Below are 13,473 nucleotides of genomic sequence, written 5' to 3'. Positions count from 1 at the left end.
TAGGACGGTTTGCTGGCTGATGTTAAATGAGGTCTATCAAAAGATTTCAGAATAACCAGATAGTTACAATAGCAAGAGCGCTAAGTTTCCCCTAGGGAAATTCTGTAACTCTACGAGTGCGTCTGACTGCTGGCCCTTAAATGCTAATTAACACCAAAATGTAAAAACCTCATTAAAAACAACATTTTCAATAAGAAGAGGTGCAATTCCCCAGGCTCTTCAGTTAATAATTGATTGTGTTGGTTTATGTGAAGTGGTTTTAATGGGGGACCATCAGAAGACGGCTATCATAAGCATTAGAGCCAATGAACTCGCAAGCTATTTCAAATCTAAATAGTACCTGCGAAAAGCTAAACTGCTTCGGGGAATGTGTGTGCTGGTGAGTAAACACTGGAGTGCGGATGAAGGGTACTCATTGGGTTCAGCTGATAGGGTGAACGTTGTTGGCATTAATCTCCAGTATCTCCCTGCACTGTCCCATTAGGAGCCATCTGTTAAACACAGGAAGCAACCCTGTATAGCTCTGTGGGTCACAAAATGCAGGATTCATAATTTTGTAACATTTCGTAATAAGGTATTCATATTCACTATTAACTAGAAGCTTATTAACATTAATATTCCTAGCACACAAGCTGTATATTTGTATTTATCATCACATTTTTAACTAAGATGCAGTATTGCACATTTTAACTAAAGTCCACTGTTGTGTATTCTGACTACTTATCCTCAGATCACATTTGGAAGCATAAACACACACTCACTGCAGGTATATATCTGTCTAGAGGATGTGAGCTGTTATTTACACTAACTGGGTCAGCTAGAGAAATCCAGAGCATGACATCTGGACAATAGCAAGTCGAGTGTGTGTAAGTGAAATGTGTACTCTGGATGGCAGTTTTAAATGTCCTTTATATCTAAATTATGAGTGATTTAATTAAATGATACTGCGGTTATTCAATGAGATTTCACTGATTGACAGATGATTTGATAGAACTCTGCAGAGAAAAAGAACTGTTATGTTAAAAATAATAAGTATACTCTTTAAAATTAAGACAATACATATGTGGAACGTTGTTTTGTTGTGAGTGTTAGTTCATTGGTAATATAAGGGTTAAGGAACTAGAATTAACATTGAGAGGAAGTGACTTCGTATATCCACTTAAAATTCCAGTTTGCACATTAGTGGGTTGACTTGTTCCGATATTCAATAATGCGATTTATCGTGATATTTGATTTGCACAATATTGTTGCCATGGGAAATGCATGAATAATTCTAGATAATATATAAGCATGTAATTGTTTTAATATCTCCTAAATAACAGCGTTTTACTTTCTATTAATAAGTCAAAATTCAGAATGCCTGTGGAGAGCAAGTGTAAAAATAAACCCATGATTTAAGCATACTGATATCTTTTAATTCTATCTGCAAATGACAGCTGTTTGGCACCATTTATGCTATTTACAACAGTGAATACATTTGACTATGAAATGGAAAACAATACCATGATAATAACATATACAAAGAGTTTATTTGCAAAAAACGGCTCATTCAGTTTTTTTTTTTTATCTAGTTTTTATTCCGGATTCCTAGTAATATGAATCAAACTGCAGTTGGGTTGTTTTTGATTAAGTAATAATAACTCAAAATACATACAACTAACTAACATAATAAAACACAATTAAATCATGATAACACAACAAAAACATGTTTTTGCAAAACACTTAAGTAGTTAACAAAATAGCATTCATACATTTAACAATAAGTGTGCCTTCACTATCCATTTTTTTAAAGTTGATGTCAGATACGAGTGTCTGATCTCACTAACGGACGAACTAGGTCTGTCTCCAGAAGCATTATAATCCTCTTTTACTAAAAAAAACTTTTCTTTCTTTCTCACTCTTTCTCTTTATCCCAATACATCTGCCCCTCACCCACACTACATCTTGTCTCTCTCTCTTTCTCCCAAAGAGGGAGGTGAGTGTAATCCATGTGGATTATTGTAGTGGGGAGGGCAGATTGAGTGTGTGTGTCTCATTCTGCTTTATTTTACACAGTTCCTACTGCGCTGAGCACAGGATGAGTGACATAGAGAAAGAGAGTTGGAACTGCAGAAGTTGCCGGTCAGACTGGGTTAAGACATCATACGTGGATCTCTAAAAGCATCCGGATAAGCAAGAACAACTTTTCCTGTTTTTTGAGGAAGAAAACTTGATAAAAAGAGAATGATGGAAGGATGAGATTTAAATGCCAAGGGGGAATGATTAGAAAAAAACAAACCGTATGTAAGTATTTAAGGAGAAGATTCAGGAAACTTTCCTGTGTCACCCAAAAACACACTTTCGGTGATGCCTGCTGTGCTGAACGCATCAACCGTTTGATCTAAAAATCGGACATCAAGACTGAGATTACTGCACGCGGTCTTCAGGAACCGTGAGTTGGACTGTTGTTTTATGCACGTGCTTGGTGGGTAGAATGAGAAGCGTTGGCGTCACGCTACTCTGGGTGCTGTTTTCAAGCTGGACCATCCAAACGCACGGTCAAATGAGGATATCGCCCGAAATGTGAGTGCAGCTCAACCCAAGTTAACTTTCTTGACTCAATACACATCATCAACCCCACAAATATCACATCTGTCCTGTAGCCACAAAAGGGAATACTTGCTTTTAAGGCCCCGCTGCCACAAATTCAATGTTTTTATATTTTATATTTTATGATATAAAGCTATGTTACACTCTCACTGTTCCACCTTTACACACCCAAATAAATTTTCAGGGGGAACTTATTCAATGAATCCCATTAATCGTCAAGTGTAAAGCGACCTCTAACATCACTCAACAATACATCCAGCACGCCTTTTCAAACCCGACTGTAATTTAGTTATAACTCAATTTAAATACTGTTTATAACAAGAGGCATTCTCATATCTATACTGAAGTTTCCAGTACCTTTACTGTTTATTAAGATGATGGTTAACATGACCTTGTAAACCACTTTTAAAGAGATATTGACCACTTATAACACTCCCCTGAATTCTTGTGCAGTATTAAATCTCATCTTAATGCTCGCAGGTCAGGAACTACACACCTCCTGCCACCCTTTAAATTCAGCCAAAAGACTACAAGCCAAAAGCTTAACCTTCACATGGCAACCCACACGCACACACATGCCATTTGCACAGATATTGTAGCCTCCACAAGATCTTATTCAATGAGCAAAACACACAATATGCAAAACACACCTTAATACGCTTAATCAAAAACGCTTATCAAAGTTGAATTTTTTACAATTGTTACATGAACAGATCCAGTGGAATTTCCCATATTTTCAAGAAATGTGACCATAGAAATGTACCAAGACAGTTAGTACAAGGACAATCTCCTTGGCTCAAGGTCACAACTGTGATGCTTTATACTGTAGTATACTACTAAAGGGGAATGGACTTGCAACCTTACAGTTACAATTATAGTATTCAATTCCCTAATAAACTACAAGCTTTATAAACGTAAGAGAAAGATGTAAAGGAAATGGAAAAAAAAACACTGAACCTTTTAATTGATGGCATACTGTGTTGTCAAAGTTAAAGAGCAGTTTTTCATACTTTCTGTTGGTTAGGTATTTACAAAGCCTCATGACAAACATAAAGGGTGACTAATAACAATGATTTATGGCAAAAAATAAACATCACAACATATGGAGATATGAAGTTTTAGAAGGACAGCTGCGATATGCTTGACATGCTGATCTCCGGGCCAAAATTCAACAGTGAAAGCATTCTTAATGCCTAATGCGTTTTGTTTGTGTTTATAACAGAGTTCAACAGTGGGCCAATGTGTTTGGAAAACAACTTTCCGCCTTGTCAAACAGATACTCAGGCGCTCGACTCTTACAGAAGGTTTGTCCATTAAGACACTCAAAGACTGATGGAGTAATTCTCACCCATTTCGAGGTGTTTACCGCTGCAGTTACTGTACAATTTTCTCTCCTGTAAACATATGATTACTGTGACTTTGCCCCCACATTTCAATCCTAACACCAAAGCCAGCAGGGACATTTCTGATATTGCCTGATAATCTGCAGCCGGAGCAGGTTTCATCAAACATCACTACATTAGCATTGTGTCTAACTGCTGGTGAATGTCAGCTACAGCTGTATCCAGTTATCTGGCATCTGCTTGAATTCGCACAACACACTAATTAAAAGCCAAAGAGACGGTACCAGCCTACGTCCATCCCATCTGCCTACAACAACACATAATGACCAGTTTATATCTGAGCTCAATATGTGGGCGGTCTTTCACCTTAAGGCCTTTTATTAGTGCAGTTACAGAGCAGGATGTGCCTGAACAGTGAAGCAGAAGAGGATTAACCTTCCCAGACCGCTGCATTTCCTCCGCTCTCTCTCTCTCTTTCTCTCTTTCTCTCTTTCTCTCTTTTTCGTTTTTGTGCGTCTAATCTAAGCTTAGAATAAAGCCTGGTACTCTTACAGCGTTGTGTGGAGGTGGATTATCCCCGCCCGACCTCCTGTTCCAACACAATGGCCTATAGGTAAAGAGCAGGACTCACTGATTTGGATGCAGACGGACATGTCGTGGTCTTTGATTTAGGATCTGGTATCTTTATTCAGATTGCTTTAATAGAGAGGAATTGGAATGTTATGCTTTAAGTAAAGTGGATAAAGAGCGGTTTGTTTGTGTGCAGTTTGTCAAGTTTTCTCGCAATAAAGTGATTTGTGAACTGTTCATCCTTTTGTGAATTTGGACTGCTTTAAAGTTTGAAATGGCCGTTTAAAGCTTTGGTCCAAAAACAATTTAAAGTTCAGAGCTGGACTTTATACTGTTTGTGATATAGTCGGAAATAATTTAAAATGTATGATCGTTTGTGTGTGTATAGAAATATAAAGATGTGGAGCCCATCGTGAAGATGGAGGAGGTGGATGGTTTTAAAATGGTGAAGGAATTTGCTGAAGAAATGGAGAACATGCTGGGGAGGAAGATGAAATCAGTCAAGGTATTAGACTGACTTATCAGTCGATCAGCAGTAATATCATACTTTCATTATAATAATAGTATACTATAATAAAATGCATAGTTGTAAACAGTTGTGCCATTTTCTATTTTATTTTATGCCACTTTTTATTTGATATAATATTCCTTCTCTAACTGTATTAAACGTAATCTCCTGAGATCTATGTATGTCTGTTTTGAATAGAGAATGGCAGAGACAGCAGAGGATGCAGATTTATATCACGAGTATAACACAACATTAGAGGTGGGCCACTCATCCATCCATCCATTAATATACTTGTATTTCCAACTTGTATATGCTATACTGTATTTGTAATCTAAATGCTATTTTCTGTCTGATGTTTGCGCAGTTCGATTACTACAATTCAATGTTGATTAACACGCCGGATGAGGAAGGAAACTATGTGTCGCTGGGTGGTGAATTTGCTCTGGAGGAGAATGAACACTTTAACAAGCTGCTAGTTAACACCCAGCAGAGTGTTATACAAGTGCCCACCAATGTCTATAACAAAGGTACATTAAGAAAGACAAACGAATCTAAAACAGTGCCCTGATTAAGACAAAAGATCAAGCCCGATTTCTCTCTGTCTCTACAGACCCAGATATTCTGAACGGGGTGTTTATGTCAGAAGCTCTAAACGAAGTGTTTGTCAGTAACTTTGAAAAGGACCCGACTCTTACGTGGCAGTATTTTGGCAGTTCAACAGGATTTTTCAGACTTTACCCTGGTAAGCCTTACAGGGTTAACTTACTGTGATTGGGGTTATTATTCTTACAAAAGCATAAAACACACACACATACACAATGGAAAATTATTAAATATTCAGACACAAGATGACAGACAGCTGAGGATGTCAGATTGAAACAAAATAACTGGTGTAATCAATGGTCACAATGACTCAGCCTCTTGTCTCTGCCACTCTCATTTATCATCATGTCATTACATTATTGACACAGTAACCAAGAAGCTAAAGTCAGACTTCCTACAGTTAATGAGATCGAACATACACATGCACGTTGCAATCTTTTTCTCTCTATACATTGCATGAGAAAAGAAAGAGTGAACAAACTGTATTTTTAAGGTATCAAGTGGACACCTGATGAAAATGGAGTTGTGACATTTGATGGCAGGAATCGCAACTGGTGAGTCTTTGAATGTGTGTGTATGAGTGTGTCTGTGGCGTGTGCATGCATAACTAAAGCTAATACTAATGCAAAATAAATTTGATCCGTGCATGTTTTTCCACTCTGGTTGCAAAATAAACGTTTGCTCGAATCATTATATTATAATTCCTCCTTAATGTGTGAGAAGGTCAAAGACCAAGGTCAAGGAACAGCAGATCTTAGTGAGCGATTTATGTCTTCATATCTTTCCGTGACTCCCATCTACATCGGTCTATGTTTCTCTGCCCAGTTTCCTCAAACACCTTCTGCTAGGACTAACGCTAATACTACTAATACACAAAATCTCTTTAGCCACAACGAGCGGAAAGCACAACGGCTTGGTTCTTGTCACTATGCTAAGTGGGCTATTAAACAAGTTAAATAAATAAACAGAAGTTAGGTGAATAAAAAGGTATTAACATGACGTCTGCTGTTACATTACAATCCGTCCGGTCTCTCTTATCTTCTTATGGCGATCCTTCTCTGAGAACATTACGCTGATGAGATTTCCCACACCGTTATCCGTTCGAGGAATTATTCATGTGAAAGGTCCTGACTGTCAAGGCCCATTAGAGCTTTAACTTAAGCGGACATTCATGACAAAATGAATATGTAGAATATACAGTATGTTTGATCTTCAATAAGAAATGTTATTTCTCTCTCAGGTATATCCAGGCTGCGACGTCCCCCAAAGATATCATCATCGCTGTGGACATTAGCGGCAGTATGAAGGGTTTAAGGCTTACTATCGCGAAACACACCATAAATACCATTCTAGATACACTCGGCGAAAACGACTTTGTCAACGTCATCGCAGTAAGAACAGTTACTGTAGTCAATAGTCCAAACAAAATGAGAAAATAACATTTCTCTCTCTCCAGTATAGTGATTATGTCCGATATGTCGAGCCCTGTTTTAAAGGTACGCTGGTACAGGCCGACCTGGACAACCGGGAGGTAATGTTTTTTTTAATGCACAAGTAGTGAACTAAGCTGCTGATGGAGATCTTAATAGGTGTTGCTTTTTTGTCTGTAGCACTTTAAACTGCTGGTGGAGGAGTTGCAGGTGAAGGGTGAAGGCAAAGTAAAGAAAGCCATGAAAGAGTCCTTCAAGATTCTGAATGAGGCATGTGTGTGTTTGACACCGTGTGTATGTATCTGTATAGAAGTTCTTATATTCAAAGGTATCTTGTGTGTGTAGGCAGCAGCAGAGGGCAGGGGTAGTTTATGTAACCAGGCAATAATGTTGATCACTGATGGGGCCATGGAAGATTTTCAGCAGGTGTTTGCGGAGTTCAACTGGCCAGACCGTAAGGTACCAAAAATACACACAGACACCATCGATAATATTTTTTTCTGTATGGAAAATCCGCTAACAAAATATTTTCCAAAAAAGGTGCGTGTGTTCACTTATCTGATTGGACGAGAGCTGACATTTGCTGACAATGTCAAATGGATTGCTTGCAACAACAAAGGTGAGATCTAATGCAGTTAAGGCATAGTGGGAATATACTTGAGAGCCTTGACAGTCAACATTATTAACAAACATTTCTAAAAGAATTTTAATTGAAATTTATTTAAATTGTGACAGTGATGCCCTCTGCTGGTTACACACCACAATTTCATCGTCATTATACTTGTTTGCGTGTGTTTTTAGGTTACTACACGCACATCTCAACTTTGGCGGATGTACAGGAGAATGTGATGGAATATCTTCATGTGCTGAGCAGGCCAATGGTCATCAACCATGATCATGACATCATTTGGACGGAGGCTTATATGGACAGTGTGGTGAGCTGAGCTCTTTTATATGCAGAAGGTTGTATTATTGTCCCAAACCTTCATTATTCTGTTTATGAGTTACATCATTACATCTATCGTTCTTCCCTGTCATCCTTTCTCATCTCCTTCCAGCTACCAAATACAGCTGAGGTACACTCTATTGCTTTTTATAGTAGAGCAAAATAAATAAAGTACACTTTGATTCGGTAGTGCTATAGGTAGTGTTCTAGCAGTTTAGATCTAGTTACAATTCCCTTATCCCCCTGGTAACACAATGTAGTTAAATACAATATTTATTTAAACAAAGTCATTGTCAAATTTGTGCAGGTGTACTCAAAAGCAACTGGACTTCAAACCAACCTGATGAAAAGTCAATACAGTAGATGTGATGCTTTTTCGTTAGTTTGTTACTAATGTAAAAACAGTGTATTGTGTTTTATTTACTTTAACATATTGCTCTGAATAGACTCGGAATTTCTAAATAAGGTCCACATAGTATCTACACATATGTTCCTGCATTGTATGGGGAAATCTGGGAGATGGATTAATTTATGGTAAATGTGTAGAGGCACATTTTTGGTAGATGAAAGCATTGTCATGTTTTTCTAAATGTTTGTTCAGAAACCACACCACCTAGCAGAGAAGCACCTGCACTTAATATGGATATCAGTGTTGACTGCAGGTCTCATTCAGGTTACCGTTTACACCAAAGGTCCATCTGAAATGTACCTTTGGTTCAGTCAGTGTCATCCCTCTTCCTCTCTGTCTTTCAGCTTTTTAACACACAGGCCGAGAGCTTGCTGCTGATGACTTCTGTGGCCATGCCTGTCTTCAGCAAGAAAGAAGAAACAGTGAGTTCTTATCTGCCATCAATAAAAGTGTTAATTCTCAGAAACAATATGATAAAATAAAATAAGTTTGCTAATACTTTATTTGACGGTGTCCTTGTTACACGTTACATGTTTTTACTATAGTATTTACTATACATTGTGCATAGCTACAATCTAGCCCTAAACCACACCATAATCCTCACCCTGACCCCTTAGTAGTACATGTAGTTAATTATTATTACTCAGGATTTAAATGTATAAAGTTTTTATACTTTATTAACGTAAAACTATGTAACTATATCTTCGTACTATTTCCAATTTGCAAAACTACAACTATATTAAACTATATTTTCCAAAGTGAGAGGTTATTTTGTAGTTACAATAGCAGCTAATAATAGGCATAGCACATTCAGCAATGGAAACTCTTGAATTAGTTTATAACTGCCTTTCTATAAAAAACAGGGCTGACAAACAAAACAATCAAGTTCAAGTTATCAAATTATTTATAATATTATAAATAAATAATGCATATTTACGAAACACTGCGTCAATTAAACGTTTTGTCGTAGCCTAACGTTGTATATGGATGCACTTCACAAGAACATACGTAAAGCTCGTGACACAGCGTCAGCAAGGAAACAAAACATTAGTTTTCTACAACACACATTTATTGCACATATTTCGCTAAATTGTGACTATATACATTAACTTTTTTACCTGGAACGAGAGATGATTTAATAAACTACAGGTTCAGGAATCAGGCGGCGGTTCCTCAGAAGAGACGTCATCGGCCTCGCGACGATAGAAATAGGCGGGAAGTAGCTCAGCTGCGGGTGATACTGTATCACTTATGTAATCATGATTTGGCGGATTGATAAAAAATGTGAACTTATTTATCACAATATCATGTTTAAAGTATGGTAAGACATTTGGTAAAACCATGCTTCATTTTCGTGAGGAATAGGCACGGCTAATAAAAAACGGATAACTCTATTGTTATTGTGTGAGTTTTTGACCTTGATAGATTAAACTGGATTAAAGCGTTGTATTTTTTTAATAAATAAATTCCTTCATTTCCTGTTAGAATTCAAATGAAATCCTGCTTAGAAAACGCAAAGTTAAAATAAATGGCATCTATCGTTTCTTATCAGTTGAACACATTTAATACATTGTTTTAATTAAAATGCATTTGTCTATAAATGGAATCGTTTAGTGCGCTGTAGCAGTTTTGATAGATTTCCTGGTTATATGAGATAAATTAAATGAATGACTTCTGTGTGTAGACTGCTGAGATTTCCACTGTTCACAGCCTCATTGTTCCTTCAGACAGCTGTTCCGGTTCTGTTCTCTGTGGTGTCCTTACACGCACATATGGTTGGAAATTATAAACGGAAGAGAGGAATATTTAATTCCTGTTTAAATTAATTCATGATTCATTACAACATGTACGCATTACAAAGAGAGCACATTTCATAACAGCCCAACTTTCTTATTGCACCCATGAAACTGATCACTGACATGGAACTACTTAATCTTATACATCTCTCTCTCTCTCTCTCTCTCTCTCTCTCTCTCTCTCTCTCTCTCTCTCTCTCTCTCTCTCTCTCTCTCTCTCTCTCTCTCTCTCTCTCTCTCTCTCTCTCTCTCCCTCTCTCTCTCTCTCTCACTCCCTCTCTCTCTCTCCCTCTCTCTCTCTCTCTCTCTCTCTCTCTCCCTCTCTCTCCCCCTCTCTCTCTCCCCCTCTCTCTCTCTCTCTCTCTCTCTCTCCCCCTCTCTCTCTCTCTCTCTCTCTCTCTCCCTCTCTCTCCCCCTCTCTCTCTCTCTCTCTCTCTCTCTCACTCCCTCTCTCTCCCCCTCTCTCTCTCTCTCTCTCTCTCTCCCTCTCTCTCTCTCTCTCACTCCCTCTCTCCCTCTTTCTCTCTCTCTTTCTCTCTCTCTCCCCCTCTCTCTCTTTCTTTCTTTCTCCCTCTCTCTCTCTCTCTCCCTCTCCCTCTCCCTCTCCCTCTCCTCTCTCTCTCTCTCTCTCTCTCTTAAGCTGTCCCATGGCATCCTCCTTGGCGTGGTTGGCACTGATGTCCCTTTGAAAGAGCTCATGAGATTGGCTCCTCGATATAAGGTGCCTACAAAACATCATCAGTTCCCAGATCTCAATTTGTAATAAAGCTGATCACACCCACAGACATACTGTATCCATAGAAATGATTCCACACTCATAAACGGATATCGTTTTTTTGAATCTGCAGTCTAAATTATGTTTTGACTTTCGGTCTCAGCTTGGGGTTCACGGCTATGCGTTTCTGAACACCAACAATGGTTACATCCTCTCCCATCCCGACCTTCGACCTCTCGTAAGCATCAAGTTCCCCTTCAAAAAGCATTTGGTATTTCAGTGCATTAAAACCGATGTCTTCTACATTCAATGTATGTGGGTGTGAATGTGTTAGTATAAAGAGGGAAAGAAGCTCAAGCCAAAGCCAAACTATAACAGCGTGGATCTCTCAGAGGTGGAGTGGGAGGATACAGAAGGCGCAGTGAGTGGAACGAAACACACATACTGTACACATATTTTTGTTCTTCGAGCTCGGGACTGCTGTTTTTTTTATTACAGAGCTATTCATGTTCTTTTAACCGCACTCTTACCTTTAAACCAATTTTTTACACAAACATTATTCTGTGTATTAGACCGTTTTCCTTCTGGAAACTACTTAATGGTCATATTTGCAAATATGATATAAAGGTACACCACATTATTTGCAGATCAATTACTAAAAGGTGCATTTCTTTAGTTGAGAACAGCATTGGTAAAAGGGGAAACTGGCACACTCTCTCTGGACGTCAGAACAACGGTAGACAAAGGAGTGAGTAAATTGTGTCCTTTTACATTCTTCTGATCCATTTGCTTTAGTTTGATTCATTCATTTCCATTCTGTAAAAACCTAGTTGTGTCATGCTGAAGTACACGAATGTCCTCCTTTCTTAGAGAACAGTTGTTTTCCTGAAAAATGAATATTTTTACACTACCATCGATGAAACTCCTTTCAGGTGAGCAGTATTCGTTGATATCCATTGTCTGAACATGTTTATATGAATGATTGTGTTCAACTGTGTATTGTACGCTGTGTCTGTTTTTCAGCCTTGGAATTGTACTTACAAAAGGTTATGGAAAGAATGTTTTCATTGGAAATGTGTCAGTGGAAGAAGGTAAAGATCGTTGACATTATTAGCTACAGAGTAAAGGTCACTGCCTGTCTGTATTTACTGTTCTTCACTGCTTTATTGCTTTTCTGTCTACAGGCCTGCATGACCTGACTGCATCTGATGTCACTATAGCTACCGAATGGTGGGTTACAGAGAGCGTGAGGTTGTTGTTTTGTAGTTTATTTGGAATCACCAATTTTTTTATGTTTCAGGACGTACTGCGAGACCGACATTGATCCGCATCACCGGAAGCTCACGCAGTTTCAGGCAGTGGTTCGATACCTGACGGGGAAAGAACCGGACATGGAGTGTGAGTTCCTTAAATATTAAATGAATTAAAGATATTATGGTCAAAACACATTCTTGTGATGCACAGCATAACCATTAAACAACGCTTTGCATAACCTTTGTCATGTCTTAAGAAAAATGTACAGGGAGGTACATTTGACAGGTATGTGTTTGCTCCGCAGGTGATGAAAAACTCCTGCAGCAGACTCTCTTTGACGCAGTAGTCACGGCTCCTATGGAAGCCTACTGGACCACGCTCCTGCTCAACGCCTCCGGGTATAATCTCCCACCCACAAGCAGTGTCACAGCCCAGTTTCATTAGTGTAATGTGCACTTTGGTCTGACCTTTCGCATTTCTCTGCACGCCTCCGTCATTCAGCATCGATGGGGGTGTGGAGACTGCATTCCTGGGCACACGTTCCGGTCTCATGAGGATGATCAGATACACGGGCGTAGAGAAGCGTGGGGCCAAGTGAGTGACTTTATTCAAGATCTCTCTGTCTGCATCACGACTCAGCCTACTCAGACTCACATTTACTGTCATAGGATTTCCTACAGTCACACAAGTTCAATTCCCAAAATATATTGTTTTTGTTACGGCTTCTTTAGAAGATAGAAAGTATGTCTAATCATCATAGTGTATCAAATAAAATAATAATAGAATTAAAGTCAGTAATTGTTGCTGTACATACCAGCATTCGTTATGGTCAAAACATTCCGTAGAAAAAGCATGTTTAAGATACACATACTGTGTTTTTTTTTTGCAGTAAATTCTTATTACCATCCGATAAAGAAAATCTTTTCACTATTGACCATTTCCCTGTGTGGTACCGACGGGCAGCAGAGTATCCAGCTGGACGATTTCTGTACTTCGTCCCTGCAGGCGACAACAAACGAGGTAGACTGCATTCTGCATACCATGTCATATATTGGCTGTGTCCAAATTGCCATACTTTCAAAGTATGTACTGAATTCAGTGACGCTCTCTATTTACTAATTAACTATGACATCATACAATATTTACAGTACGACACATTCTTTATTTTGAAATAAAAATTGTCATGTCAGGGATCGTACTAATATGTCAAAGTGCTTTTTACAGTACATACTCTGCAGCATGCAAGTGTGGACACAGAGTATGAGCCTTAGCCTTATTATTACTGAGGCTATTGTGTGCTCATGTTTAAT

The 13,473-nt window shown here is 38.5% G+C and overlaps 1 protein-coding gene and 1 long non-coding RNA gene across 3 annotated transcripts in view; one reads left to right on the top strand and one right to left on the bottom strand.

The window, feature by feature from the left end:
* Positions 1-35: 35 nt before the first annotated feature.
* On the bottom strand, positions 36-13,152 carry LOC130420347 (uncharacterized). 2 transcript variants are annotated; one of them, XR_008906633.1, is made up of 4 exons: positions 13,067-13,152; positions 12,631-12,837; positions 8,699-8,794; positions 36-523 (listed from the first exon to the last, which is right to left on the bottom strand). It is a non-coding gene; the product is annotated as an uncharacterized LOC130420347 (long non-coding RNA). The 2 variants fall into 2 exon arrangements; XR_008906634.1 differs by lacking the exons at positions 12,631-12,837; positions 13,067-13,152 and adding an exon at positions 9,517-9,604 and having other exon boundaries at positions 8,699-8,798.
* cacna2d4a (calcium channel, voltage-dependent, alpha 2/delta subunit 4a) overlaps positions 1,834-13,473 on the top strand; it is a 31,840-nt gene continuing 20,200 nt past the window's right edge. The window contains exons 1-25 of the mRNA XM_056747570.1: positions 1,834-2,562; positions 3,812-3,893; positions 4,891-5,007; positions 5,209-5,268; positions 5,375-5,537; positions 5,621-5,752; positions 6,107-6,167; positions 6,854-7,004; positions 7,070-7,144; positions 7,224-7,317; positions 7,393-7,502; positions 7,584-7,662; positions 7,845-7,978; positions 8,743-8,820; positions 10,835-10,915; positions 11,073-11,147; positions 11,244-11,330; positions 11,586-11,657; positions 11,780-11,841; positions 11,933-12,000; positions 12,094-12,139; positions 12,210-12,307; positions 12,468-12,561; positions 12,665-12,757; positions 13,053-13,183. Of these exons, the coding sequence (XP_056603548.1) occupies positions 2,474-2,562; positions 3,812-3,893; positions 4,891-5,007; positions 5,209-5,268; positions 5,375-5,537; positions 5,621-5,752; positions 6,107-6,167; positions 6,854-7,004; positions 7,070-7,144; positions 7,224-7,317; positions 7,393-7,502; positions 7,584-7,662; positions 7,845-7,978; positions 8,743-8,820; positions 10,835-10,915; positions 11,073-11,147; positions 11,244-11,330; positions 11,586-11,657; positions 11,780-11,841; positions 11,933-12,000; positions 12,094-12,139; positions 12,210-12,307; positions 12,468-12,561; positions 12,665-12,757; positions 13,053-13,183 (2,332 nt within the window). The 5' untranslated portion in view covers positions 1,834-2,473. The remainder of the gene's footprint in view (positions 2,563-3,811; positions 3,894-4,890; positions 5,008-5,208; positions 5,269-5,374; positions 5,538-5,620; positions 5,753-6,106; positions 6,168-6,853; positions 7,005-7,069; positions 7,145-7,223; positions 7,318-7,392; positions 7,503-7,583; positions 7,663-7,844; positions 7,979-8,742; positions 8,821-10,834; positions 10,916-11,072; positions 11,148-11,243; positions 11,331-11,585; positions 11,658-11,779; positions 11,842-11,932; positions 12,001-12,093; positions 12,140-12,209; positions 12,308-12,467; positions 12,562-12,664; positions 12,758-13,052; positions 13,184-13,473) is intronic.

The sequence above is a fragment of the Triplophysa dalaica genome, chromosome 5, assembly GCF_015846415.1.
Source record: "Triplophysa dalaica isolate WHDGS20190420 chromosome 5, ASM1584641v1, whole genome shotgun sequence".
NCBI lineage: Eukaryota > Metazoa > Chordata > Actinopteri > Cypriniformes > Nemacheilidae > Triplophysa > Triplophysa dalaica.
Note: the sequence above shows the minus strand (reverse complement) of the source record. Positions and strands in the feature narration are given on the sequence as shown.